The 24,299-nt window shown below is 49.2% G+C and overlaps 1 protein-coding gene across 3 annotated transcripts; it reads left to right on the forward strand.

Annotated features, from left to right (window-relative positions):
• Nucleotides 1-11,740: 11,740 nt before the first annotated feature.
• On the forward strand, nt 11,741-22,970 carry FUS (FUS RNA binding protein). Of its 3 annotated transcripts, none has more exons than XM_083152347.1 (15): nt 11,741-11,863; nt 14,162-14,186; nt 14,372-14,535; nt 15,338-15,488; nt 15,574-15,821; nt 15,922-16,096; nt 17,421-17,455; nt 18,535-18,573; nt 18,696-18,805; nt 19,076-19,205; nt 21,854-21,958; nt 22,128-22,260; nt 22,347-22,444; nt 22,524-22,674; nt 22,756-22,970. In XM_083152347.1, exons 1-15 carry the CDS (start codon nt 11,851-11,853, stop codon nt 22,793-22,795), a joined length of 1,617 nt encoding a protein of 538 aa, XP_083008473.1. In that variant the 5' UTR covers nt 11,741-11,850; the 3' UTR covers nt 22,796-22,970. The 3 variants fall into 3 exon arrangements, with proteins under 3 accessions (XP_083008473.1, XP_083008475.1, XP_083008474.1); XM_083152349.1 differs by having other exon boundaries at nt 21,854-21,943; XM_083152348.1 differs by having other exon boundaries at nt 15,580-15,821.
• Nucleotides 22,971-24,299: the final 1,329 nt, after the last annotated feature.

Consider the following 24,299-nt stretch of genomic DNA (forward strand, 5'->3'; position numbering starts at 1 on the left):
ACCTAAATAAGCAGCAGGGTGGCAGAATCCAAAGGTTTGGTGGCGCTGTTGGCAGTGGGGAGGGGATGATGGTGTAAGAGAAGCACAGGAGGGAGGAGGGCCCTGCACGTGAGAGCGTACAGGTGATCCCTGTATACAGATGTATTTATAGTGACCCCTGGAACGGTCCATAACTGCTACAATCCTCCAATCTACCTATAAGAGTGGGCATGGAAGGGATACCCACAATGGCAGAGAACCTGGCAATGTATTTTTGTGTACCCACAGCAGTTAGTGATGTACGGGACGGTCTTGGCGGGGCCACATTCAGGTTTGTGGCATCCACTACCTTGCCAAAATGATGTACCGGCGATATTATTAAAGTAGTATAATGTTGAAACTATTAATAGTTTGTTACAGTATATAATGCTACCATCGATGTCTCAAGCTGTCATCGGCATCGATATCAACCATCGGCCATCCCTATTCATATACAGGTCGAGTATCCCGTATCCGAATATCCGTTATCCGAATTATTCCGAAATACGGACATTCCAGAAAGTGAAAAAAAAAAATTTTTTTGCTAAAAACTCACTAGGGACATTTGTAACAGCATCACTGGGGACATGATATGTAACTGGCACTATATATGTGCAAGACAATGATTGCTTGGCATTCAAATTCAGTGCTGAGATAGTACACACATTTTGTTTCACGTTTTTAAACCTTGTTTTTTGAACAATTAAAATATATTTGTGTGTATTTTATGTGGTAATAAAATATATTTGTGTGTATATTATGTGTTTATACAGCATAAATGCAAGATACTTCAAAATACATCATTGAAATATTAAAATATTCCGAAATACGGAATAATCCGTTATCCAAAATTCTCCTGGTCCCGAGCATTTTGGATACGGGATACTCAACCTGTAACAACTAAGTGACCTTCTCTTTCTCATCTGTTTGGAGGCAGAGCTCCCTCTGCTGGTGGCTTCACATATTACACCCTTGTACTGTTACCTATAGCAGTGGTTCTCAACCTTGGTCCACAAGTACCCCCAACAGTGCATGTTTTCCAGGTCTCAACACAGAATCAGAGGTGACATAATTAGCTCCACCTGTGGTCTTTAAAAATGTCAGTGAAAAATGAGAGCACCTGCCAGGTGACCTGGAAAACATGCACTGTTGGGGGTACTTGAGGACCAGGGTAGGGAACCACTGTGAATTAAGGCAATTTAGTGGAAGCCTTCATCCTCACTCAAAACTGGGGTTGCCAGGTTTGCTCGGTTTTTGGAATTGGCACAGTGTGGGCATGCCGTTATTTTGACAACATGTGCCACCTCCTTGCCCTCTAATTAACTAGGCCACAGGTTCTCAAAGTTGTTCCTCAGGACCCCACACAGTGCACGTTTTCCAGGTCTCCTCACAGAATCAATTGAAATAATCAGCTCCACCTGTGGATCTTTTACAATGTGTCAGTGAGTAATGAGTGCACCTGTTGGGTGACCGGGAAAATGTGAAATGTGTGGGGTCCTGAGGACCGAATTTGAGAAGCACTGCCCTAGACACTCTCTATATTCTGGGTGATCCATGGGCAGACTGGTACACTACCCCGAGGTGGCAGGATACATGGCGCCGGCTGTTACATTACCCCGAGGTGGCAGAACACATGGCGCAGGCTGGTGCATTACCCAGAGGTGGCAGGATACATGGCACAGGCTGGTACATTTACCCCGAGGTGGCAGGATACATGGCGCAGGCTGGCACATTTACCCCGAGGTGTCAGAACACATGGCGCTTGCTGTTACATTTTCCCCGAGGTGGCAGGACACATGGTGCAGGCTGTTACATTTTCCCCGAGGTGGTAGGACACATGGCGCAGGCTTGTACATTTACCCCGAGGTGGTAGGACACATGGCGCAGGCTGGTACATTTAACCCGAGGTGGCAGGATACATGGCGCAGGCTGTTACATTTTCCCCGAGGTGGTAGGACACATGGCGCAGGCTGTTACATTTAACCCGAGGTGGCGGGATACATGGCACAGGCTGGTACATTTACCCCGAGGTGGCAGGATACATGGCGCAGGCTGGCACATTTACCCCGAGGTGGCAGAACACATGGCGCAGGCTGGCACATTTTCCCCGAGGTGGCAGGACACATGGTGCAGGCTGTTACATTTTCCCCGAGGTGGTAGGACACATGGCGCAGGCTGGTACATTTACCCCGAGGTGGTAGGACACATGGCGCAGGCTGGTACATTTAACCCGAGGTGGCAGGATACATGGCGCAGGCTGTTACATTTTCCCCGAGGTGGTAGGACACATGGCGAGGTGGCAGGATACATGGCACAGGCTGGTACATTACCCCGAGGTGGCAGAATACATGACGCAGACTGGTACACTACCCCGAGGTGGCAGAATACATGGTGCAGGCTGTTACATTACCCCGAGGTGGCCGGATACATGGCGCAGGCTGGCACATTTACCCCGAGGTGGCAGAACACATGGCGCATGCTGTTACATTTACCCCGAGGTGGCAGGATACATGGCGCAGGCTGTTACATTTTCCCCGAGGTGGTAGGACACATGGCGCAGGCTGTTACATTTAACCCGAGGTGGCAGGATACATGGCGCAGGCTGTTACATTTAACCCGAGGTGGCAGGACACATGGCGCAGGCTGTTACATTTAACCCGAGGTGGCCGGATACATGGCGCAGGCTGTTACATTACCCCGAGGTGGCCGGATACATGTTGCAGGCTGGTACATTACCCCGAGGTGGCAGAACACATGGCGCAGACTGGTACACTACCCCGAGGTGGCAGAACACATGGCGCAGGCTGGTACATTTACCCCGAGGTGGCAGGATACATGGCGCAGACTGGTACACTACCCCGAGGTGGCAGAACACATGGCGCAGGCTGGTACATTTACCCCGAGGTGGCAGGACACATGGCGCAGGCTGTTACATTTAACCCGAGGTGGCAGGATACATGGCGCAGGCTGTTACATTACCCCGAGGTGGTAGGACACATGGCGCAGTCTGTTACATTTACCCCGAGGTGGCAGGATACATGGCGCAGGCTGTTACATTTACCACGAGGTGGCAGGATACATGGCGCAGGCTGTTACATTTACCCCGAGGTGGCAGGATACATGGCACAGGCTGGTACATTTACATACTGCTCCTGAGGAAGCTGGGAGGATAATCCCAGGGAAACGCGTTGAGCTACTTGGACATTCACTCCAATCATCACTACAAGGCCACCTATGGACCACGGACAACAGCTATCTATTTGTCCATTATAATCTCCAAACAATACTACATCCGGAAGAAATCATCTGAGGCAGCTAAGGACTCATCCCAGTCATCCAGGTATACCATCACCCTGTCAGAGGAATCCTAGTTCAATCTATGGACCCTGTGTTGGGACTTATTGGCCTCCTGAGAATCTGCTGCTATATTGGGAGACTATTGCATTGATGTCCAATTGGTAATATGCCTATATAGTACATATCTATGTAAGAGTTAATGAATGCCCATTCATTGTTAACTTGTGTTTTTATTTATATGGAATTCCATGAATTTAAAATGCAGCTATTTTTATTTTCATTATTAATAAATATATTGTAAAAGATACCGTTCTACCTAGGTTTTTTACAGCCTGCGCTGGTACATCTATATTGCTTCTGTTCCCACATCTTTGGGGCCTGGCAACCCCAGTACCAGCAGCAGATAGTAGCGCACCTATCAAACTTGTTACATTTCCGGGTCTACGTGCTAGACCCGGGAATTTGCCTGCAGTGAGAACGGGGTATAACTGTATTGTATTAGATGCAATTTATGACTTATGCTCTCAGTCACCCGCAATTGTTACTAATATCCTGGAGAGTCAGTACAGTTAGGAAGCGGTTTACTTACTGAACATCACTTTAATGGAGATTACCAGTAGGCGTAGAAATCTGTCACAAAGGAGAAACGTGATACCGCCGCCGCGGCTTCTGCGCTCGAAACAACTCATCAGCGGTTAGACCAGGGCTGGGCAACACCGGCCCTCCAGATGTTAATGAACTACACACCCCAGGATGCTTTGCATTAGTTTTTCTATGTGGCCATGCTGAAACTGATGCAAGGCATGCTGGGATGTGTAGTTCATCAACATCTGGAGGGCCGGTGTTGCCCAGCCCTGGGTTAGAGGAAACTGTGCCTAAGTCATTTCCACCCCTGTCTGTCTGCCCCCCCTCTTTAGAATGTAAGCTCTCACGAGCAGGGCCCTCTTACCTCATGTGCTTATCCTTTCTTACTTCAGTAGCAGGGCCGGTGCAAGGCACCGGAGCGCCCCAGGCGAGTCGGGGTGGGGGCGCCCCAGTGCCGGGGGGAGGGAGGGGGGGTGGTACCTGTGGAAAAAATGTGCGCCCCGGCGTCCCTGCAGTGCTGGGGCGGTCAGGGGTGTCCGTGCAGTAGGGGTACCTGCGGCGCCGTCATGTGTATAAAGCTGGCTGCGGCCGGTGGGGTCCCTGCAGTGAATAGAAAATAACTAGCGTTTCCTGCGCCGCCGCCGCGCATAGCGCTAGTTATTTTCTATTCACTGCAGGGACCCCGCCGGCCGCAGCCAGCTTTACACACATGACGGCGCCGCAGGTACCCCTACGGCACGGACACCCCTGACCGCCCCAGCACTGCAGGGACGCCGGGGCAGCAATTTTTTTACACAGTTCGCTGGGGGTGAGGGGCGAACTGCCGCCCTCCAGGTGCCGGCGGCGGCGCCCTAGGCAAATGCCTAGAGCTGCCTAGTGGTGGCGCCGGCCCTGTTCAGTAGTCTTCGACTGCACCATAGCTCGCTGTGTGCTGCCACCTGGTCACTGATGTTGCAGTAATCGGCTGATGTTCCTATAATCATTTACCCTGTACTTGTCCTGTATTGTCTGTAACTGTAAGTCACTGTTTTCCTGTTTGATTATGTGTACTCTGTAACTGGGCGCTGCGGAACCCTTGTGGCGCCATATAAATAAAGGATAATAATGATAACTTGCATGTGGATGCCCCAGGGGGTGCAATATGAGGTGCAGCCAGCAGAGGTCCTCTCACCAGCCAGGGATCTGCTGTTTAGTAAGAATATGGGTTGCCCAATATTGGGTTGACATGCACTGGGTCAACCATAGAAGGTGGACATGGCTTAAGTCGACACATGAAATAGGTCGACATGGCTAAGGTCGAAAGGTTGACACAAGCATTAGGACGAAAAGCCCCATGTGAAAAACCCCATGTAGACCTTTTGACTGTCAACCTAGCCATTGTCGAACTAATGCTTTTGTCGACGTTCTAACCCTGACGACCTTAGCCATGTCAACCTGTTTCATGTGTCGACCTTCAGTAGTGGACCCAATGTTGACCTTATATGTGTAGACCTAATGACAATATACCATTTAGTACATTGGTATGGGTCATAGGGCCAACAGTAAGAAGGTCGACAGTCAATAAGTCGGCCACTATAGGTCGACAGGCCATAGGCCGACACATAAAAAAGGTTGGAATATATTTGGAGACAGGGTAGGGATTGTCACGGTTGTGGTGCACCACAGAGAAATAACTGTTAGACTTTAAAATATACCTTTTATTAGGTTTATTTAAAACTGCGAAATATACAAACTAACATATAACATGAAACAGTGAGATACAGTGATGGTTAAACTTTACAGTCGGTTACAAACTTATGCTGAGTAAGGGTACACACTGCCTTAAAAGGGGGATGATTCTGGCAGCAGGACAGGAAAACACATATACCTGTCCCCCTATACTGCCGCAGAACCTCGCTATGAGCAAGTAAATACTCCAACAGCAGACTATTTATCAAGGAGGTTGGAATAGGTCAGGCTACCTGCATAAATACTCAACAGACGCTATACAACATATACCCGCGATAAATACTGTCCGTGTAACGGTGGAATAATAAGCAATCAATCAATCTTTATGATAGAGTGTGATGAGATAGTGCAATAAACATCTCTGTGACCAACGTGAGAGGGGACCCAATTGGGACATTATCCCCCCAAATAAAACCTCATATTACATCTACGGGGTAACCATCATTGGCTTACAAGTAGCAACCAGCAATACATCGAATGCATATATGCACAAAATGAATGTGCACTAATCCGCACACATTGAGAGAGCTGGACTTGCAATCCAATCCAGCCAACCAATTGGGATGTGTGGGATTAAATAAAACCATACATACTTGGGAGAATTGAGATTGGTGAAATCAATCCAATCTGGCTCCAAAAACGCACTTTAAGCCATACACACCAGGAGATTTGGACATTGATCCAACTTCAACTCACTATTCTCCACACCAAAGAATTTCTCCGATAAATCATTGATTGCTGCCATCCCTGGCACGGACATAGAGACACTATCGTAATTAATTAAAAAATCAGACACCCCAAGGCACTAACAACCATCACCCAGTTTATTTACCTAAATTCTTTAACCCGCTGATATCTGTTATAAAGGCTATATCAAGCCATCAGATACACGCAGGGCAGTACTAATAGGTGATATAAGGAGAGGTGATCCACACACAGGGAGGTATTGCATGTCAATACCGCACGTGCAGTTTTTAACCATCACTGTATCTCACTGTTTCATGTTATATGTTAGTTTGTATATTTCGCAGTTTTAAATAAACCTAATAAAAGGTATATTTTAAAGTCTAACAGTTATTTCTCTGTGGTGCACCACAACCGTGACAATCCCTACCCTGTCTCCAAATATATTCTGTCCAAATTATTGTCCGTGGTTGCACACCCCTGCACCCCTATTGTTATTCAACAATACTGCTACCTACAGGGGGCCTCTTTCAAATTATTCCATATCTCTGTGCCAAAGTCTTGTGCGATTGAACCCCCAAAAACCCTATCACATAAAAAATGTTGACATGCCATAGTCCCATTCCCCCTCCTCTCACCCAGGCAAACAACCAGTGCTGGCTCGTAGAGCAGCGTACCAGGCCCAGCAGCGGGCAGTCATCTGTACCCATTGTGACATCTGTTAGAGAAACAGGAGAGGAGCTATCAGTGGCGGAACTAGAAATGTTGCCGCCCCCATATTTTGGCAATTAGAAACAGGGCTGTTTCTTACCATTTTGGCTACCAGTGCGAACAGTAAATATGTGCCCCCCACCCCCCAAAAAAGGTTCAAAATATAGAATAAAAGTATTTGCACAAACCAATAGTGTGTCCATTCCAAAAATGGTGTGTGGCCTTGCTCAACACTGTAATGCTCATTACACTTTATGCCACATACCGTAATGCCCATTACACATTATTCCACACACCATAATGACTATTCATATTATGCGACACACACCGTAATGCCCCTCACACATTATGACACACACTGTAATGCTCCACCAGTGCCCCCTTCATTTCCCTTTACAATAAATGACCCCCCCCCCTTCCCCTGTCCGCACCCAAGTGTTACCCATCAGGGGGGAGACACCATGCCTGTACAACCTGCACTTACGGAGCTTCAGCTACAAGGCCTCCAGCAGCGCTCGGGCATTTGAAATTTCGCGACGACTCTTGAGCCAATCATCTCAGTCACATGGCCCCTGCACTATACCACTACACTAAATGCCACACTACATTCCTCAATATGCTACACAACATCCCCCTACACCCTGCACTATACCACTACACTACATTACACCCCACTTACTACTACACACTACATTTATTTCCCCCCCAATAATATTTAAACTTTTAAAACCGTCTCCCTCCATGGGCTTCCCCCCTTTCTCAACCCCCACATGCTCCAGCTGGGGGACAGCCGTTAGAACCCACTAGCTGCTGGCCTGCCTGACCTTTTATGAAACACTGTGGTGGTCCTGTGGGGTAGCACGGTCACTGACAGGTGCTGTGGGAGCCCTGCCTGTGTGCAGGCAACCACAGCAGACGGAAGAGCCGGAGGCGGGCCTGGGCAGCTGCAGGAGTGCTGGCGTTTCCTCAGTGTCTGGGAGGGAGGCAGGAAACAGGAAGTGGCCGCAGTCCAGCGCCAGGAGCCAGCCCCTCAGATGGCTGCTAGAAGCAGCATGTCCGTGTGTGAGCAGAAGTGGATGGCCCGGCGACGGAGCAGCGACACGGGCCGCACGGTCCGGCACTGATAGGATTGCGGGGGTGTGCGGCTGTGCACATTACAGTGTGCACGCCAATGCCCGTGGTGCACAGTCTGGAGGGAGAAGGCAGAGGGCAGCAGGTGCACAGCTACAGAGCCCGGTCTCTGCTGCATAAGCAGACGACAGTAGCTCCTACGCCTGCCACTTGCCGCAGCAGCATCCGGGACCCGGGGCCACGGCAGACCCCGCCGGCACTGACTCCCCCAAGCAGCCGCAGGGTCTGCCTCAGCGTAGCTACGCCACTGGGTGCTATTTGGGGGTGTAATAAATATTGGGGTGTTTCTGGACTCCACTGGGGGAGGGATGGGGATATGTGAGATATTCAGGGGATTATGGTAATGAGGTGTTTGTCTGCATAATAATAATTGTATTTATATAGCGCTCTTTCTCCAATAGGACTCAAGTCGCTTAACAGACAGAATGAATGTAATACAGTTCAGGAACAATAAAGGACAGAAAAGATTTTCATTAAACAATACTTAAGGGAATGAAGAAAATGCTTGAATAAACAGGAAAGTCTTGAGTCTGTTTTTGAAGCATTGTAGAGTGGTGGCCTCTTGAACTGTGCGGGGAAGTGAGTTCCATAAATTCGGAGCCGCGTGGCTAAAAGTTTGATCCGCAAATGAATTACGGGAGATCCTAGTTAATGCTAAAAGTCCTTCATGATGGTGGCTTGGGGTCTGTGGTCAGTATTAGTGGGGAATTATGGGAAATGTGGTTTGTCACAGCAGCTTAAAGGACTGGGGGCCAATAGATTAACAAGCATATTGAAACCAGCAGCTTCCACACAGGTGTAGTGATGTATAATCCTGTCTATGTGGTGTTGGCTCTGTTGTAGAGGTGCGCTCCGCTGCCGCACCTGTCTCCTTTGGGCAGCATCAGCCATGTAGGCTGTTTGGTCCCCTGCACTTGCCGTCCCCATGTGTAGTCGTTCCCAGCATCAGCGCGCCTTCTAGTCATGCTGCTTCTGGGGGGCCGAAGCATCACCTGATTTTCGGTAGCCTCCCAGCAAGGATGCTCTTAAATGTCCCTGTGCACATTTCTTCTGCGTGCAGCGTAAATACTGACTGCTTCTGCATGTAGCTCCTAAATGCTGGGCAGTGTTACAGAGCTGCCAGGCCAGCATTTGTGGGTGGTACCCGGATGTTTTCTGGGAGTGTCAGGGAAAACAAAGGCATGCCCAGGCATTTGAAGGGAAGGCATGTGACGTCAGCTCTGGCCCCGATCAGCCTGTTTCTATCTGTTGCTATGGGCAACACCCATCTTCAATAGAACTGCCATCTTATTAAATTGACCCCTCCTAGGGTGGGATGTATTAAAATACATCGCCGCCCTTCGCCGCCCGCCCTGTACTGTGGTGTGGGGGGGGTCTCCATCACCTTCTTGCCGCATCCTGCTCCCCTCACGCCGGGGACAGCTAAGCAGGCTGTCCCCGGCGCCTCCTCCTTCTTTCAGGAAGGTAAGCTGGAGGGAGGGGGAGAGGGGGGGTCGACAAGGCGGCGTGTTTGCGTCGGAGGCGGCGGGCGGCGAAAAGAAGATCATAGGCTTCTATAGGGTATCGCCACCCAAAGGTGGCGAAACCTTACAATGCGGTATCGGTGCTGCCGGGTTTTGATACATAGGAAAATGCGGTAAAACCAGGGTTTTACCGCATTTTCCGTTTAATACATCTCGCCCCTAGTCTTAGAAAGGTTTCTGGTGTCAGTATCAGTAGGAAGGGGAATCACAGATTGCAGCCACTTCCTGAGCCTATTCTGAGTACAATGACTGGGACAGCCCCACCCCTGGCAGCCATTGTTCCCCTGTAACATCACTATATGTGTGAGGCATATCCCCACCCTAACAGAAAGGACACTGGTTTACTGTAAACAAAGGGTGTGAACGCAGTCTGAGGGCTCTCGCAGCAATAACAGCTGTTACAGCACAGTTACCAGAGATCGTACCCAGATCACATTGCAAATACGATCATTGATAAACAGGCTCCTAAGGCTGCAATAATAAGCTGGGGTTCCAAGCTGCACTACTATTCACACCTGATCGCTGGGCTGCGTATCTTCGGAGTGTTTAGCAACCAGGTAAACGCTGCACGGCCAGAGGCAAACCCCATCCCTGTGCCCGAATGCGATCGCAGCCAGAGTAAGTCTAGGTTGACCCGAAGGCTGTGGGGAGATAACGTCAGCGTTCCTCCCTCCCAATGGCCAGGAGCCACCTACGTTTTCTAGGGTACTTCCAAAAATGCTGGCATTCCACCTGTCAATCAAGTTGTGAAAGGCCAACGGTGAAAATTAATCGCTAGCTTCCTTCCCACAATTGGCTCGCACATGCGCACTACGATCCGTGCATGTGCACGGTCATTCGATAATTGGCAGGGCTGCAAATTTTGCAAATGTTTCTGAATTGGGCCCCATATGGCATTAGAACAGGCTGCTGGGATAGGTAGAGCCCCCCCAGGGGTGGGGGGTTCTGTAGTATGTCCTGCACACTGCATCGCGGCGATACGTGGCGATGGCAGGATGTCTCTTAGAGCAGAGTAAGTAACAAGTTGCTACATCTCCCACCTGGTGCATAACCAAGCACCCCATAAGTAGCACGACAGATGCATCTATCCTGCAGCCTGTTTGGGTTCCCCATATGCCCATAGCACTGCGAGGCAGTGATCAGCACCATATAGGAAATATACCCAATGGTGGTCAGAGCTTACTAGGCAGTAACGTCTGTAAGAGAGTGATGGACACAGAGCAATGGGGTCAATTTACTAAAGCTTCTAAAAGGGAAGTGCCCATAGCAACCAGTCACCCTAGACAATGTCAACCCAATGGCGGACATAAACACACCAGCTGCTATATGTTGGGGGTGGTTATTATTATTATTGATACTTCCTCATCTTTGCGGCCACCGCTTACGCTACAGAATTTATGTAGCATACGGCGAGCCGCGAGGGTTATTTTCGGGGTCCACGCCACCATCCATTACCTTTAGTAAAGGTGTGGCGAGCAAAGCGAGCCACGGAGTCCAAAGCGTGGCAAGCGGAGCGAGCCCGTGAGGGGACAATGGCGATTCACGAAGCAGCTACCATAACTGGCATAAGTGGTGGTCGCAGAGATGAGGAAGTATATATTATATTATTATTATTATTATTATTATTATTATTATTATTATTATTATGATGATACTGGACAGTAGTTGGTTGGAACAATGACAAGATGGCTGCCCGGTAGTCATGGTACCCAGAACGAAGAGAACCCCCAGCCCGGACAGGAGGATTGTGCTGACAGAACATGAATGCAGGAAGCTGTGTGTAGTAGTAATAATATATAATAATGGGATATAAATATAATATAATATTTGCTATAGGGATATAATGTGCCATAGAAACCGTTATATAAGCCATGGACTGTACCATATGGTCACACCCCTACTATGCTTATATAATGATATAGGATGCTGGGACACCCGGCTATACCAGCCCCGGTAATAACACCCCCCACCCATATAGCGTGTGACCCGCCCAGCCCGGCTTAGTATCACCCCCTCCCCCCGCCCAGCGCTCCCGCTCCCCCCCTCGCCGCGGCCGGCAGGATGGTACGTCCTGAGTGCATATAGAAGGCTGCGGCGGCGCCGCCCCGGCCAGTGCATACTGCAGCGCGGACTGTGAGGTTGTCGGAGTCTGAGTCACTGAGATCGGGACAATATGGCAGCGAACGGTAAGAACTAGGGCGGTTTGTGCGGCTGTGCACGGTTGTTATCACCCCGGGCTCTCCTCTACGTACCGTGCCCGGGAATAGGGGGTTCCTTTGTCCTCTCTGCGCATTGCGGCACGGCGGCCATTTTGTGGTGCAGGGCGGCGCCATTTCGCGGGGTGGATGGTGGGGGCCCGGTGCGGGTGTTACCGGGCAGATATGGGGGACCCTGGGGTTATTGTTACCATGGGAACCTTTTATATAATCTAGCACAATCTCTCCCGGTACATCATACAATGTACCAGTCCCCGAGCCGGAGGGTTAGTACATGGTGGGGTGTATAATCTTCCCCGGGGCTACCCCTCTATGGGGTGTATAATCTTCCCCGGGCCTACCCCTCGTGGGGTGTATAATCCTCCCCGGGGCTACCTCTGGTGGGATGTATAATCCTCCCTGGGGGCTACCCCTTTATGGGGTGTATCATCCTCCCTGGGGGCTACCCTTCTGTGGGGTGTATAACCCTCCCTGGGGGCTACCCCTCTATGGGGTGTATAATCCTCCCTGGGGGCTACCCCTCTATGGGGTGTGTAATCCTCCCCCGGGGGGCTACCCCTCTATGGGGTGTGTAATCCTCCCCCGGGGGCTACCCCTCTATGGGGTGTGTAATCCTCCCTCCTACCCCTCTATGGGGTGTATCATCCTCCCCGGGGGCTACCCCTCTATGGGGTGTATCATCCTCCCCCGGGGGCTACCCCTCTATGGGGTGTGTAATCCTCCCTCCTACCCCTCTATGGGGTGTATCATCCTCCCCGGGGGCTACCCCTCTATGGGGTGTATCATCCTCCCCGGGGGCTACCCCTCTATGGGGTGTATCATCCTCCCCCGGGGGCTACCCCTCTATGGAGTGTGTAATCTTCCTCGGGGCTACCCCTTGTGGGGTGTGTAATCCTCCCCGGGGCTACCTCTGGTGGGATGTATAATCCTCCCCTCGTGTGGTGTATAATCTTCCCCGGGGCTACCCCTCGTGGGGTGTGTAATCCTCCCCGGGGCTACCTCTGGTGGGATGTATAATCCTCCCCTCGTGTGGTGTATAATCTTCCCCGGGGCTACCCCTCGTGGGGTGTTTAATCCTCCCTGGGGGCTACCCCTCGTGTGGTGTATAATCCTCCCTGGGGGCTACCCCTCGTGTGGTGTATAATCCTCCCTGGGGGCTACCCCTCTATGGGGTGTATCATCCTCCCCCGGGGGCTACCCCTCTATGGGGTGTATCATCCTCCCCCGGGGGCTACCCCTCTATGGGGTGTATCATCCTCCCCCGGGGGCTACCCCTCGTGTGGTGTATAACCCTCCCCTGGGGGCTACCCCTCTATGGGGTGTATCATCTTCCCCTGGGGGCTACCCCTCTATGGGGTGTATCATCCTCCCCCGGGGGCTACCCCTCGTGTGGTGTATAATCCTCCCTGGGGGCTACCCCTCGTGTGGTGTATAACCCTCCCCTGGGGTCTACCCCTCTATGGGGTGTATCATCTTCCCCCGGGGGCTACACCTCTATGGGGTGTATCATCTTCCCCCGGGGGCTACACCTCTATGGGGTGTATAATCCTCCCCCGGGGCTACCCCTTTATGGGGTGTATAATCCTACCCCTTTATGGGGTGTATAATCTTCCTCGGGGCTACCCCTCGTGGGGTGTGTAATCTTCCTTCCTGGGGTTACCCCTCATGTGGTATAGAATCCCCCTCCTGCCCATCCATCATGCACCAGCTGTATTGTGTACTATTGTTACCTGGGCTCTGTAGATGTTGCTGTAATGTTCAGTTCTGTGATCCTATATCTTGTGTGCAACGTGTATGGTGCTGCCAACAGAGGTAATACTACATGTGGTATATAATCCTCCCTCCTGCCCCAAATACTGTACACTTCCCAGGAGTAATGGCGTGTGCTATGTAATCCATCATGGGGTATATATGATCCGTCCCCTAATCCGGGGCTAATCTGTTATTTGGTGTATATAATCCCCCCACCTGGGTTGGTCGGGTAATGCATCATGGGATATATCATCCTCCTGACCAGGAGTAAGGCATCACTACATATACATAGTGCCTCCTACTCAGGGGTAAACCATTATATAACCCACCCCTCTACTCCTTAATGCAGATATCGGCCAGTGTGTACCCAGCTTAGAACTCAGTAATTGTATTCCACCCACTGACTGTGTACTTGGGGGTTTATACAGTGGCACTTGCAGGAACTGCCAATGCCGCTAATGGGTAATCACCTGCCCGCTGGTGGCTTCACAAACTGATGTGTCTTCTTTCTTGCAGATTACACACCACAAGCCAGCCAAGGGTAAGTACCATCTGTGTATATGGGGGGGGGGGGGGGGGGTGTGCGTGTCTGCCAGGGAAGGGATGTGAGTAGAAGTTGTGGTTCAGTATTGTGGGGGTGGTGTTAGTTCAGGGGATGTGTGTGCGGTAGTACTTTTTCCTATGTTCTCCATCTTACCCCTGCCCCTGTTGATTCTTTGCCTTCAGGTATGGGGCGTACCCTTCCCAGCCAGCACAGAGCTTTTCCCAGCAGGGCGGCCAGTCCTACGGCCAGCAGGGGGGCTACAGCGGATATGGCCAGTCTGCCGGCGGCTCCTCTTCCTACGGTCAGAGCGGAGGATACGGGTCATCCTATGGACAGGATCAGAGCTGTAAGTAGTGACGATGCAGAGTGCGGCCCCTTAAGCTGGGTACACATATATACAATCGTCGGGCCGTTCTTCCAATCTGGGGGCAAACGGCCGTTCGATTGTATAGGTGTGTACGCTGTCCCAATTGCTGCTGTGCGACCGATAAACGGCCAAAAACGCTCTTGGCCGTCCACGGTCGGTCGGTCGAAGGTTCTTTGCTGCTTAATATTTCATCCGACAGGACGGCTCCATATCGGAACAAAAGTGAAGTGTGTATGCACGTTCGATCGATATGCTTGACAGTTTGACAAAGCACGGTGGTATGCTGCATTATGAGAGACCCTGTAACCCTTTGCCTGCTGTTTTAACTAATGTGTTTTTAATGCCTCACTGCTCAACACTTTAGACGCATCACTTTAAGACATTAATCAATGTTGAAGTTTTAATAGAGTGGGCTGGAAGCTCTTTTCAGGGCACCATAACACACTATTAAAACTTCAACATTGATTAATGTCTTAAAGTGATGCGTCTAAAGTGTTGAGCAGTGAGGCATTAAAAACACATTAGTTAAAACAGCAGGCAAAGGGTTACAGGGTCTCTCATATACTTCTTCTTGCGATTGTTTGGACGGGAGTACATCGGACGTCGCAAGTAAAAATTGTACATATGTGTACGCGCAGATCGGTCGTATATTTTGGACGGCCGAACGTGTATTCGGTCGATCGAACGGTCGCAAGAAAAAGGAAATTGTACATATGTGTACCCAGCTTAACTGGCGCTGGTCTGTCTTAGTGCAGTTAGTGATGGTCTCTGTGTTCTACAGCTGGATACAGCTCCCAGTCAGCACCTCAGAGCTACGGCTCCAGCAACTACAGCAGTTCACAGGCCCCATACAGCGGAGGGCAGCAGTCATCCCAGTCATCTTATTCCAGCTACAGCCAGCAGCAGCCGCCAGCCAGCAGCAATACAGGAAGGTGGGTTCCAGTGACCACGGGCATAGTCACATTGTTCTGTCTCTGACAATTGGATGGTCTCCTAATTGGTCTCTTTGTTTGCCAGCTACAGCAGCAGCTCTCAGCCCTCATCCTACCAGTCAGAGCAGCAGGGCAGCGGCTACGGACAGCAGAGCAGTGGGGGCTATGGCAGCCAACAGAGCAGCTACGGAAGCCAGTCCAGCTACAGCGGGCAGCAGAGCCAAGGTGGTTATGGTGGTTCTCAGTCCAGTACCTACGGGCAGCAGTCCAGCTACAGTTCTCCTCAGGGGGGATATGGCCAGCAGCAGCCGTCCCAGTACAGCAGCGGAAGCGGTAGGTCACCGCGTGTCCGTGTTGTACTGCATGTTCTTGTCTTGTGTTCCCTTCGGTACAAGGACAGATAAATATTCTGGTGCCTTTGTCTTCCCCGCAGCTGGCAGCTACAATCAGGACTCCCCTTCCGTAGGTGGAGGCAGCAGCTATGGTGCCTCTGATCAGGGCAGCTACGGTGGGCCAGACAGTCGGGGCAGAGGACGTGGATCGTTCGGTGGCCGCGGAGGCTTTGACAGAGGCGGCAGAGGGACCCGTGGAGCGAGAGGCGGCATGGGGTAGGTATCTGACTTTGGTGTGTGTATGTGAGAGCGTGAGTGTGACCCGGAGGGATGGTACTGTATAATCCACAAGCCTCCCACTTACATTGGCTGCAATCTGACACCCCTATAAAGGAATGTGGTGTCATGTGACCAGATAGGGCGTCTGCATTAGGTGTTTAGTGTCCTAGAGGTTTGCAACAAAGGTTCTGTGTAAATCATAAGCACCCCGATCTGCGGGACCTATAGGCAGGATGTGTTACAGTAATACGTGTAATATAATATATCGGTCTGTAATGGTGTACAACACAAACCTTTCCAATCGGATGATAAAAATGGTTATTGAGTAATCAGAGGTGACAAGGTGACACATGCAATAATCCTGTGCAACACGAGTACAGAAATCAGATGTGTACAATACGTAGGTCTATATAATACGGTACTTAGTATATATGTAACTTATATTCTGATAAGAGGTTTAACCATTACAATGTTTCATATTACGGAGTTAATGTTCAAAGGTATAAGATGTTCTCAAAACCAAACTGGGCTAAGAGTTTGACCGTATCTGAATTAATAGTTGTATTAGGAACAAAATATCTTGGTTCTGATAATTCTCTGCCAATAAGTTACCACGAGAGGGTTCTGTCCTTCCACAAAGGCTAAGGTTGTTAGGTGTCTGTGTGACGATGTGTGTATACTGCGTTCTGTATTGTGTTGGGAGCGGGGGTTGGGGTAGGGAAAGCATGCAGGATGAGGTGAGTATGGAAGTAGGCTGCCGCAGGGATAGGAATACAACTGACAAATCATGTTTGCTGTGTTGCTCTGCTTTGTGTTAACAAACTCTGCATTTTATGTGCTACAGGTTTTCAAGGTGTCGTCAGCTTTCACTCTAGCTTTATCTGCACAATCTTAGACATAAGTTTAGCGTTATACAGACAGACTGATGTGCACTCATCTTAAGCAATGGTGCTTGGTTACACTGCTCACAAATACATGTAAACCTTTGGTACAGCAATGAAATCTCATAGAAAAAAAAATAATGGTATCTGCACTGCTGTGAGATAAGTGGTTAATCAGCCTCCAGGAGGCAAATCGCAAACTTGTATTAAGTGTCCTTTAACAATGCCGCAAAGTGGCAGAAAGTGAAACGGAGGCTCCTTAACAATGCCGCAAAGTGGCAGAAAGTGAAACGGAGGCTCCATATAGCATCGAGATGGCCAGTGTGGTAGTAGTAACAGTAACTTGCGCACCTAGGCACTGTGTGTATCACGGAATAGGATCTTCTGTAGTCTCGGAGTCTCAAAACAAAAGCTTCAATTTCTCCTAATTGTCTTCTCAGCGGTGGTGAGCGGGGATCATTCGGTAAATTCCTTGGTAAGTGAAGAGTTGCAAATCTCCAACACCAATTGTACTGTTCATTTTATTTGCGGCCATTCATACCCAGGATGGGGAGGGGGTCCTGTGTGGGCGTGAGGATGGCTACATTCCACTGTCGCTGCCCGTGCACTTTTATTTCTGTGTTCAGTCTTTGTTTTGGTCAAGTAAACACATTTTTTACAATGCAACCGCTGGTTTGGGTGAAGCTGCTGGGGACTCTGGTTTAATATTTGGGCAGAAGGAAATGGTATATGCATGTCGGTGGTAATCAAAGCTCAAACCGGTAATAAAAGAAAAAAAAGTCCTGACAAAAGGTGTAAGATAAAAGTAGTAATATCTGAAACTAATGAAAGGTTTATATGGTAAACAAAAGATGACATTAGGTGGTAATACTGTCACTGGGTAGTTAACTTCACAAAAACTGGTTCAAGATGAATTAAAAACAATGGTTCCGGAACTTCAATGATATCAGGTGTCATTCAAACCCCGATGTGGGTCTACTGTGTGAATATTTGGCTAGACAGTGCGTAATAGGCACCAAGTACGGTCATGGTATATTATTACAAATGTCGTAGTGTGCAGTAGGGTACAACACTTTTGGTATGGTTGCCTATATATTAAGGTTGGTTGACCGCTCCTGGAAATGGCTTAGTCTGGGCCTATAGGCAGGAACACAATTACCAATAAATTACTGAAACGTCTGTAAGTACTCAGTAGTGGAAACGTCTGTAGCCCAGGCTGTAAGTACTCAGTAGTGGAAACGTCTGTAGCCCAGGCTGTAAGTACTCAGTAGTGGAAACGTCTGTAGCCCAGGCTGTAAGTACTCAGTAGTGAAACGTCTGTTGCCCAGGCTGTAAATACCCAGTAGTGAAACGTCTGTTGCCCAGGTTGTAAATACTCAGTAGTGAAATGTCTGTTGCCCAGGCTGTAAGTACAGTAGTGAAACGTCTGTTGCCCAGGCTGTAAGCACTCAGTGTGAAAATGAACATAGGTGGTTGTGTATATATGGAGGGGTTGTGTGCGTTACTGTGTTTCCAATGTCACATGCCTGATATGGCTGTCTCTCCTCTTCCCAGGAGGACCACGTGAAGGCGGCCCACCCAGACATGACATGGGTAAGTGCGTGCTGGCTCCACCCTCTACCTGATGTGTTGCCGGTCACTAAGACCCTGTGTGGTGGCCCCAGTCTCTAAGACCTGTTGTGTTCCCGCTCACTAAGATGCTAATTCTATTCCAGCCGAACAGCAGGACAACTCTGACAACAACACAATCTTCGTCCAAGGCCTGGGTGAAAACGTCACAGTGGAGGCAGTCGCTGAATACTTCAAGCAGATTGGAATCATAAAGGTCAGTGTGCATGTTCTCCTGGCAATGTAACTTGTAGTCTGATCTAGTGAGTGAAGCGCCGTGTGTTGCACTTGACACTAACACATGGATCTCAACAATTTGATGCTGAAGTTATGTAATTGGCCTTTCCTGCTGTAGCGACTGCTTGTTCTGCCAGCGGGCACTGCCATCTAATATCCTGTATGATGCTATGAGGACTGGTAAAGCACCTGCTTCTCACTGGGCAGCCTGAGGTCTCAGCTGAATCTCACAATATATTTATTCCAACAGACTAACAAAAAGACCGGCCAGCCAATGATCAACCTGTACACGGACCGGGAGACTGGCAAGCTGAAGGGAGAAGCTACCGTTTCCTTCGATGACCCTCCATCAGCCAAGGCTGCTATTGATTGGTTTGATGGTGAGTACCTCTGCATAGGTGCAACCCTCTCTCCTCGTGTGCTTTTCTTAGAATAGATCTCTGCCACTGTTATATTTGCGTCGGTGTCCGCTGCTGCAACGGTCTTTTTTTATTTACCATGTACTTGTTCTACTTTGCACTTGTACTGTAAATCACAATCTTTCTAGTATTCTTTGCTCATTTGTGTTAGGCGCTGCGGAACCCTTGTGGCGCCATGTAAATAAACAATTATCTTTGCAATTATTTAGTGGCTAGGTGCAGCGGTCACTTAATGGCTAGGTGCAGCTGTCTATGCGGTCACTTAGTGGCTAGGTGCAGCAGTCTTGGGAGTAACTTAGCTAGGTGCAGCTGTCATCTGTGGGGTCACCTAGTGCCTAGGTGCAGCTGTCTGTGCATTCACTTAGTGGCTAGGTGCAGCTTTCTTTTTGGCAGTAACTTAGCTAGGTGCAGCTGTCATCTCTGCGGTCACTTGGTGCCCAGGTGCAGCTGTCTTCTGTGCGGTCACTTGGTGCCCAGGTGCAGCTGTCATCTGGGCGGTCACTTGGTGCCCAGGTGCAGCTGTCATCTGTGCGGTCACTTTGTGCCCAGGTGCAGCTGTCTTCTGGGAGGTCACTTGGTGCCCAGGTGCAGCTGTCTTCTGGGAGGTCACTTGGTGCCCAGGTGCAGCTGTCTTCTGGGAGGTCACTTGGTGCCCAGGTGCAGCTGTCTTCTGGGAGGTCACTTGGTGCCCAGGTGCAGCTGTCTTCTTGGCGGTCACTTGGTGCCCAGGTGCAGCTGTCTTCTGGGCGGTCACTTGGTGCCCAGGTGCAGCTGTCTTCTGGGAGGTCACTTTGTGCCTAGGTGCAGCTGTCTTCTGGGCGGTCACTTGGTGCCCAGGTGCAGCTGTCTTCTGGGAGGTCACTTTGTGCCTAGGTGCAGCTGTCTTCTGGGCGGTCACTTGGTGCCCAGGTGCAGCTGTCTTCTGGGAGGTCACTTTGTGCCTAGGTGCAGCTGTCTTCTGGGCGGTCACTTGGTGCCCAGGTGCAGCTGTCTTCTGGGCGGTCACTTGGTGCCCAGGTGCAGCTGTCTTCTGGGCGGTCACTTGGTGCCCAGGTGCAGCTGTCTTTGATGCCAGTGGTTTTCTATATCTCAGATTATATAGTATGCTGGAGTTTCTAACTTTAAAATAGGAAATATGCTTACCTGCTTTTCTTGTGGTCAGTTATGTGGTGACACTTATGTATACACTGATAAGATTGAAAGACCTACAGAGTGCGACTAGAAATAAGTTCCTTAAAACTATCACACAATATATATAGTATCACATGCCAATGATATGCCCATTTACACCGTGCATGTTTTGCAGGTCTCACAGTATTATTTATTATTTATTTACAGTGTCTTATACAGCGCAGCAGATTCCGTTACAGCGTCTTATACAGCGCAGCAGATTCCGTTACAGCGTCTTATATAGCGCGGCAGATTCCGTTAGTGTCTTATATAGCGCAGCAGATTCCGTTACAGCGTCTTATATAGCGCAGCAGATTCCGTTACAGTGTCTTATATAGCGCAGCAGATTCCGTTACAGTGTCTTATATAGCGCAGCAGATTCCGTTAGTGTCTTATATAGCGCAGCAGATTCCGTTGCGCTTTACAATAGTAGACAGTGATAAAACAAACTGGGTAACAGACAGACTTGGAGGTTAGAGGGCCCTACTGCAAGCTTACAATCTATAGGGACATAGAAGGAAAACACAAGGACAGGCACCAGTAATAACCTAGCAGTCCCACCAAGTTACAAGTCCAGAAGGAAAGCTATAGAATACATAAGTGCCTCAGAGGGTAATGTGTGCGGTATATATATATGATATGGTTGCCTGAAGAGGTGAGTTTTCATGAAACACATGAAGGTTTGGAGGCTAGTGGAGAGTATTACTGTGCATGGGCGGGCATTCCATAGGATAGTGAATGGGAGCTAGTGATCCGTTCAGAAGAGACACAGATCTTGTGCAGAGCGCAGTGGTCGAGATGGGAGATATTTTGTGATAAGTAGAGAGATATATGCTGGTGCAGTAAAATAATTAGCTCCACCTGTGGAACTTTTAAAACGTGTCAATGAGAATGCACCTAGCGGGTAACCTGGAAACGGTCCTGAAGACCGAGATTGAGAACCCCTGACGTAGAGTATAGTAGCAGATGAGCTAACTTCAGTCTGCTATGCATTTGATAGGCTGAATGTTCAGCCACCTGTGGTTCCTGATTAGTTCCCCATCATCAGTTCTATGCTTCTGTCACTGACAGCTTGATGAGCTGCACTGAGCACTGTAGCCTGAGCGATTGGCTGGCCCACACATACCCTTGCTGCAGTATTCATTGCATAGGTGCTTTCATTTTCTGTTCACTGCCTAGTTGTAACTACTTTCTGTGGTTGTTCAGTGCATTCATGGTTTTAAGGATATCCTTGGTTTAGCTCAGATGGTTAAATCTAATGACTAAGTCACCTCTGCTCAAAAATGGCTATCCTTAAAACTGTACTGCTATCTGAATTTTAAGAATAAACTATTATATTGATGCTTTTATGTTCTCTACAGTTTATTGCCTTATGTTTGGATGTTGAGTGTATAGATGCAGCTGTCAACTGTACCAATGCAAACGTGTTTCATTTTCAGGGAAAGAGTTCTCTGGTAACCCAATAAAGGTCTCCTTTGCGACACGGAGGGCAGACTTCACAAGCCGTGGCGGTGGTGCTAATGGCAGAGGTAGAGGACGGGGAGGTGGGTAATGGTTGGTAGTATGTTACGTGGGTGGTGGTAGTGGCAGAGGATAGAGGACAGGGAGGCGGGAGGGAACCTGGGTAGAGGATGGGGGAGGTGGTCTAGTGCTCGGTAAGGACCATGCTTTGGTGCTCTGTACACTTGCTTTATTGGTTTCTTTGTCTGAAAGGCCCTATGACGCGTGGTGGATTTGGTGGTGGCGGCCCAACCGGAGGAAACAATAGCCGCGGAGCTGGTGGTGGCGGCTACCCCAGTGGAGGTGGAGGACAGCAAAGAGCTGGAGACTGGAAATGTCCTAACCCGTAAGTCATAGTTGCTGGGGGCATTCTACATGTAGTAGGGCTTTCCCTTGCTTGGGCGTTCTCACAATCCCCGTTCCTTCCTGCAGGACTTGTGAGAACATGAATTTCTCATGGCGGAACGAGTGCAACCAGTGCAAGGCTCCAAAGCCTGATGGGCCTGGAGGGCCAGGTGGTGCCCACATGGGTGAGCAATCCTTTTAACCTCTTATAATGGAATAATCATTCTGTAGATGACTTTACTGAACCTTGCCGTAATCTCTCAGGTGGTGGTGGTTTTGGTGAAGAACGAAGGGGCGGAGGACGTGGTGGTTTTGACCGAGGCGGCTTCCGAGGAAGAGGTGGTGACAGAGGAGGGTTCCGGGGTGGACGAGGTGGTGACCGTGGTGGCTTTGGACCAGGCAAAATGGATTCCAGGTGGGTTGTAATCCTGAGGTAGAAATGTCTGACGCTGGTAGAGCCTGTTCTGTGTGTGACGCCATATTGTTTCTATTTCAGAGGTGACCACCGACAAGACAGACGCGAGCGGCCATATTAGCTGTTCTCATTATTTCTACTTTGTTTTTTTTTTGTTTGTTTTTTTAAAATATGAACTGTATCCTATGGATTCTTGCTGTTCTGAATTAATGTACTTTGTATTACCTCCGCAGTGCGCTGTGAATTTTACCTGTCTTTGTAAAGTCCTTGCTTATTAAACAATGACCTTGTGTGAACATTTCCTTACATTGTGTGATATGCAGCATGCTTGGGTTTTGGTGGGGGAGGGCGGTGGTGTAGAAGTTAATTTTAAGGCTTTTATAGAACGGAAACTGATGTCTCAAAATTCTGGCTGCTGTGATTTATGGTGGATATGATTGCTATGTCTCGTTTATCATCTCAGAAACCTGGCAGTGCATGTTTTCCTGGTGCTCTCACAGTCTAACCAGTGAGATTAGTACTGCCCGCTGTAAGCAGTGGAATATGCGAAACCTGTCATGTCGGTGTATTTGGAGTCTTGTAGTTGGGAACGCTTAGGCAGTCTATGAATAATCTAGTTTAATGTATAATCTGGGCTTTATGCACCAGTGAGGAGCACATTGGTCACAGAAGCCAAGCCGGCATTGTCCTTGCACAAAGGTGATTGTTACGGACGCGTGGTTGCCCTGACTGGAGGTGAACACTGCGTTAGTCATGTGTTATGTACGGATTTTGGCTGTTACATAATGATGTCGCAGCAGCAGCTGGGAACTGGTATGAAGTGGAACTGGTAAGGATCATTCTGCCAAACCAGTCTACCCTGTTACTATTGCTGCTTCACCAAACCCCTCCACTGGCTGATGTCAGCATGAGGCACACAGGGCCTCACAACACTGATAATAACTATGGAGGCTTTTCTTGGTTGGCTATTATAGAGGTGGGATATAGAACATGTTTTATGCATCTCCCATAGGTGAGGGGCAGTGACTGGAAGCTGCCTTGTGTAGATGTTGGCATCCCTCTCTATGGTCATATGTAACTACATCTGGGAACTGGCAGGTCATGTGGACGAGGGCTGGAAAGATCTGCAGTGCTGGTTGTCCTGGCTGTGTACTATGCACAAGCCGGTGTACGAGAGAAGACAATGCGATAATGACGTTTACAGCATTGATGAGATGTCTACATTATGCACCATGTGCAATTAGGCAAACCAAGGGATAAGTATGTACTCACAGCGGATGATTCTGCCACAGCACAACATTTAACAATCTGTGGCACAGTCTAACATTCACCCGCCTCCAATTATAATGTCCCTCAGCTTTGGTAAATAAGATTTTTCCCATTTGATGCTATAAGGTTTCTTTACTGTACTATTAATGTATGAGATGTGGGGAGGAATAAAGTTGCATTCCCCATGTAGTGCCAGGTACAGATCAGTGTGCTCAGTAGTAAATTACATATAATCCCTGGTAGTGCCAGTTACAGCTCGGGTTCCCAGTAGTCCTAGTTACGTAGTGTGCCAGTTACATATACACAGTAGTTCCGGTTACAGATTGGTTCCCTGTAGTCCTAGTTACGTAGTGTCC

Source organism: Crinia signifera, chromosome 7 (assembly GCF_055691185.1).
Source record: "Crinia signifera chromosome 7, ASM5569118v1, whole genome shotgun sequence".
Lineage (NCBI taxonomy): Eukaryota > Metazoa > Chordata > Amphibia > Anura > Myobatrachidae > Crinia > Crinia signifera.

Bases quoted from the DNA above. Each gene is read 5' to 3' on its own strand.
- FUS (XM_083152347.1), top strand. The intron at 15,489-15,573 runs GTGGGTTCCAGT...TTTGTTTGCCAG, and splicing joins GCCAGCAGCAATACAGGAAG to CTACAGCAGCAGCTCTCAGC. The intron at 22,675-22,755 runs GTGGGTTGTAAT...TTTCTATTTCAG, and splicing joins CCAGGCAAAATGGATTCCAG to AGGTGACCACCGACAAGACA.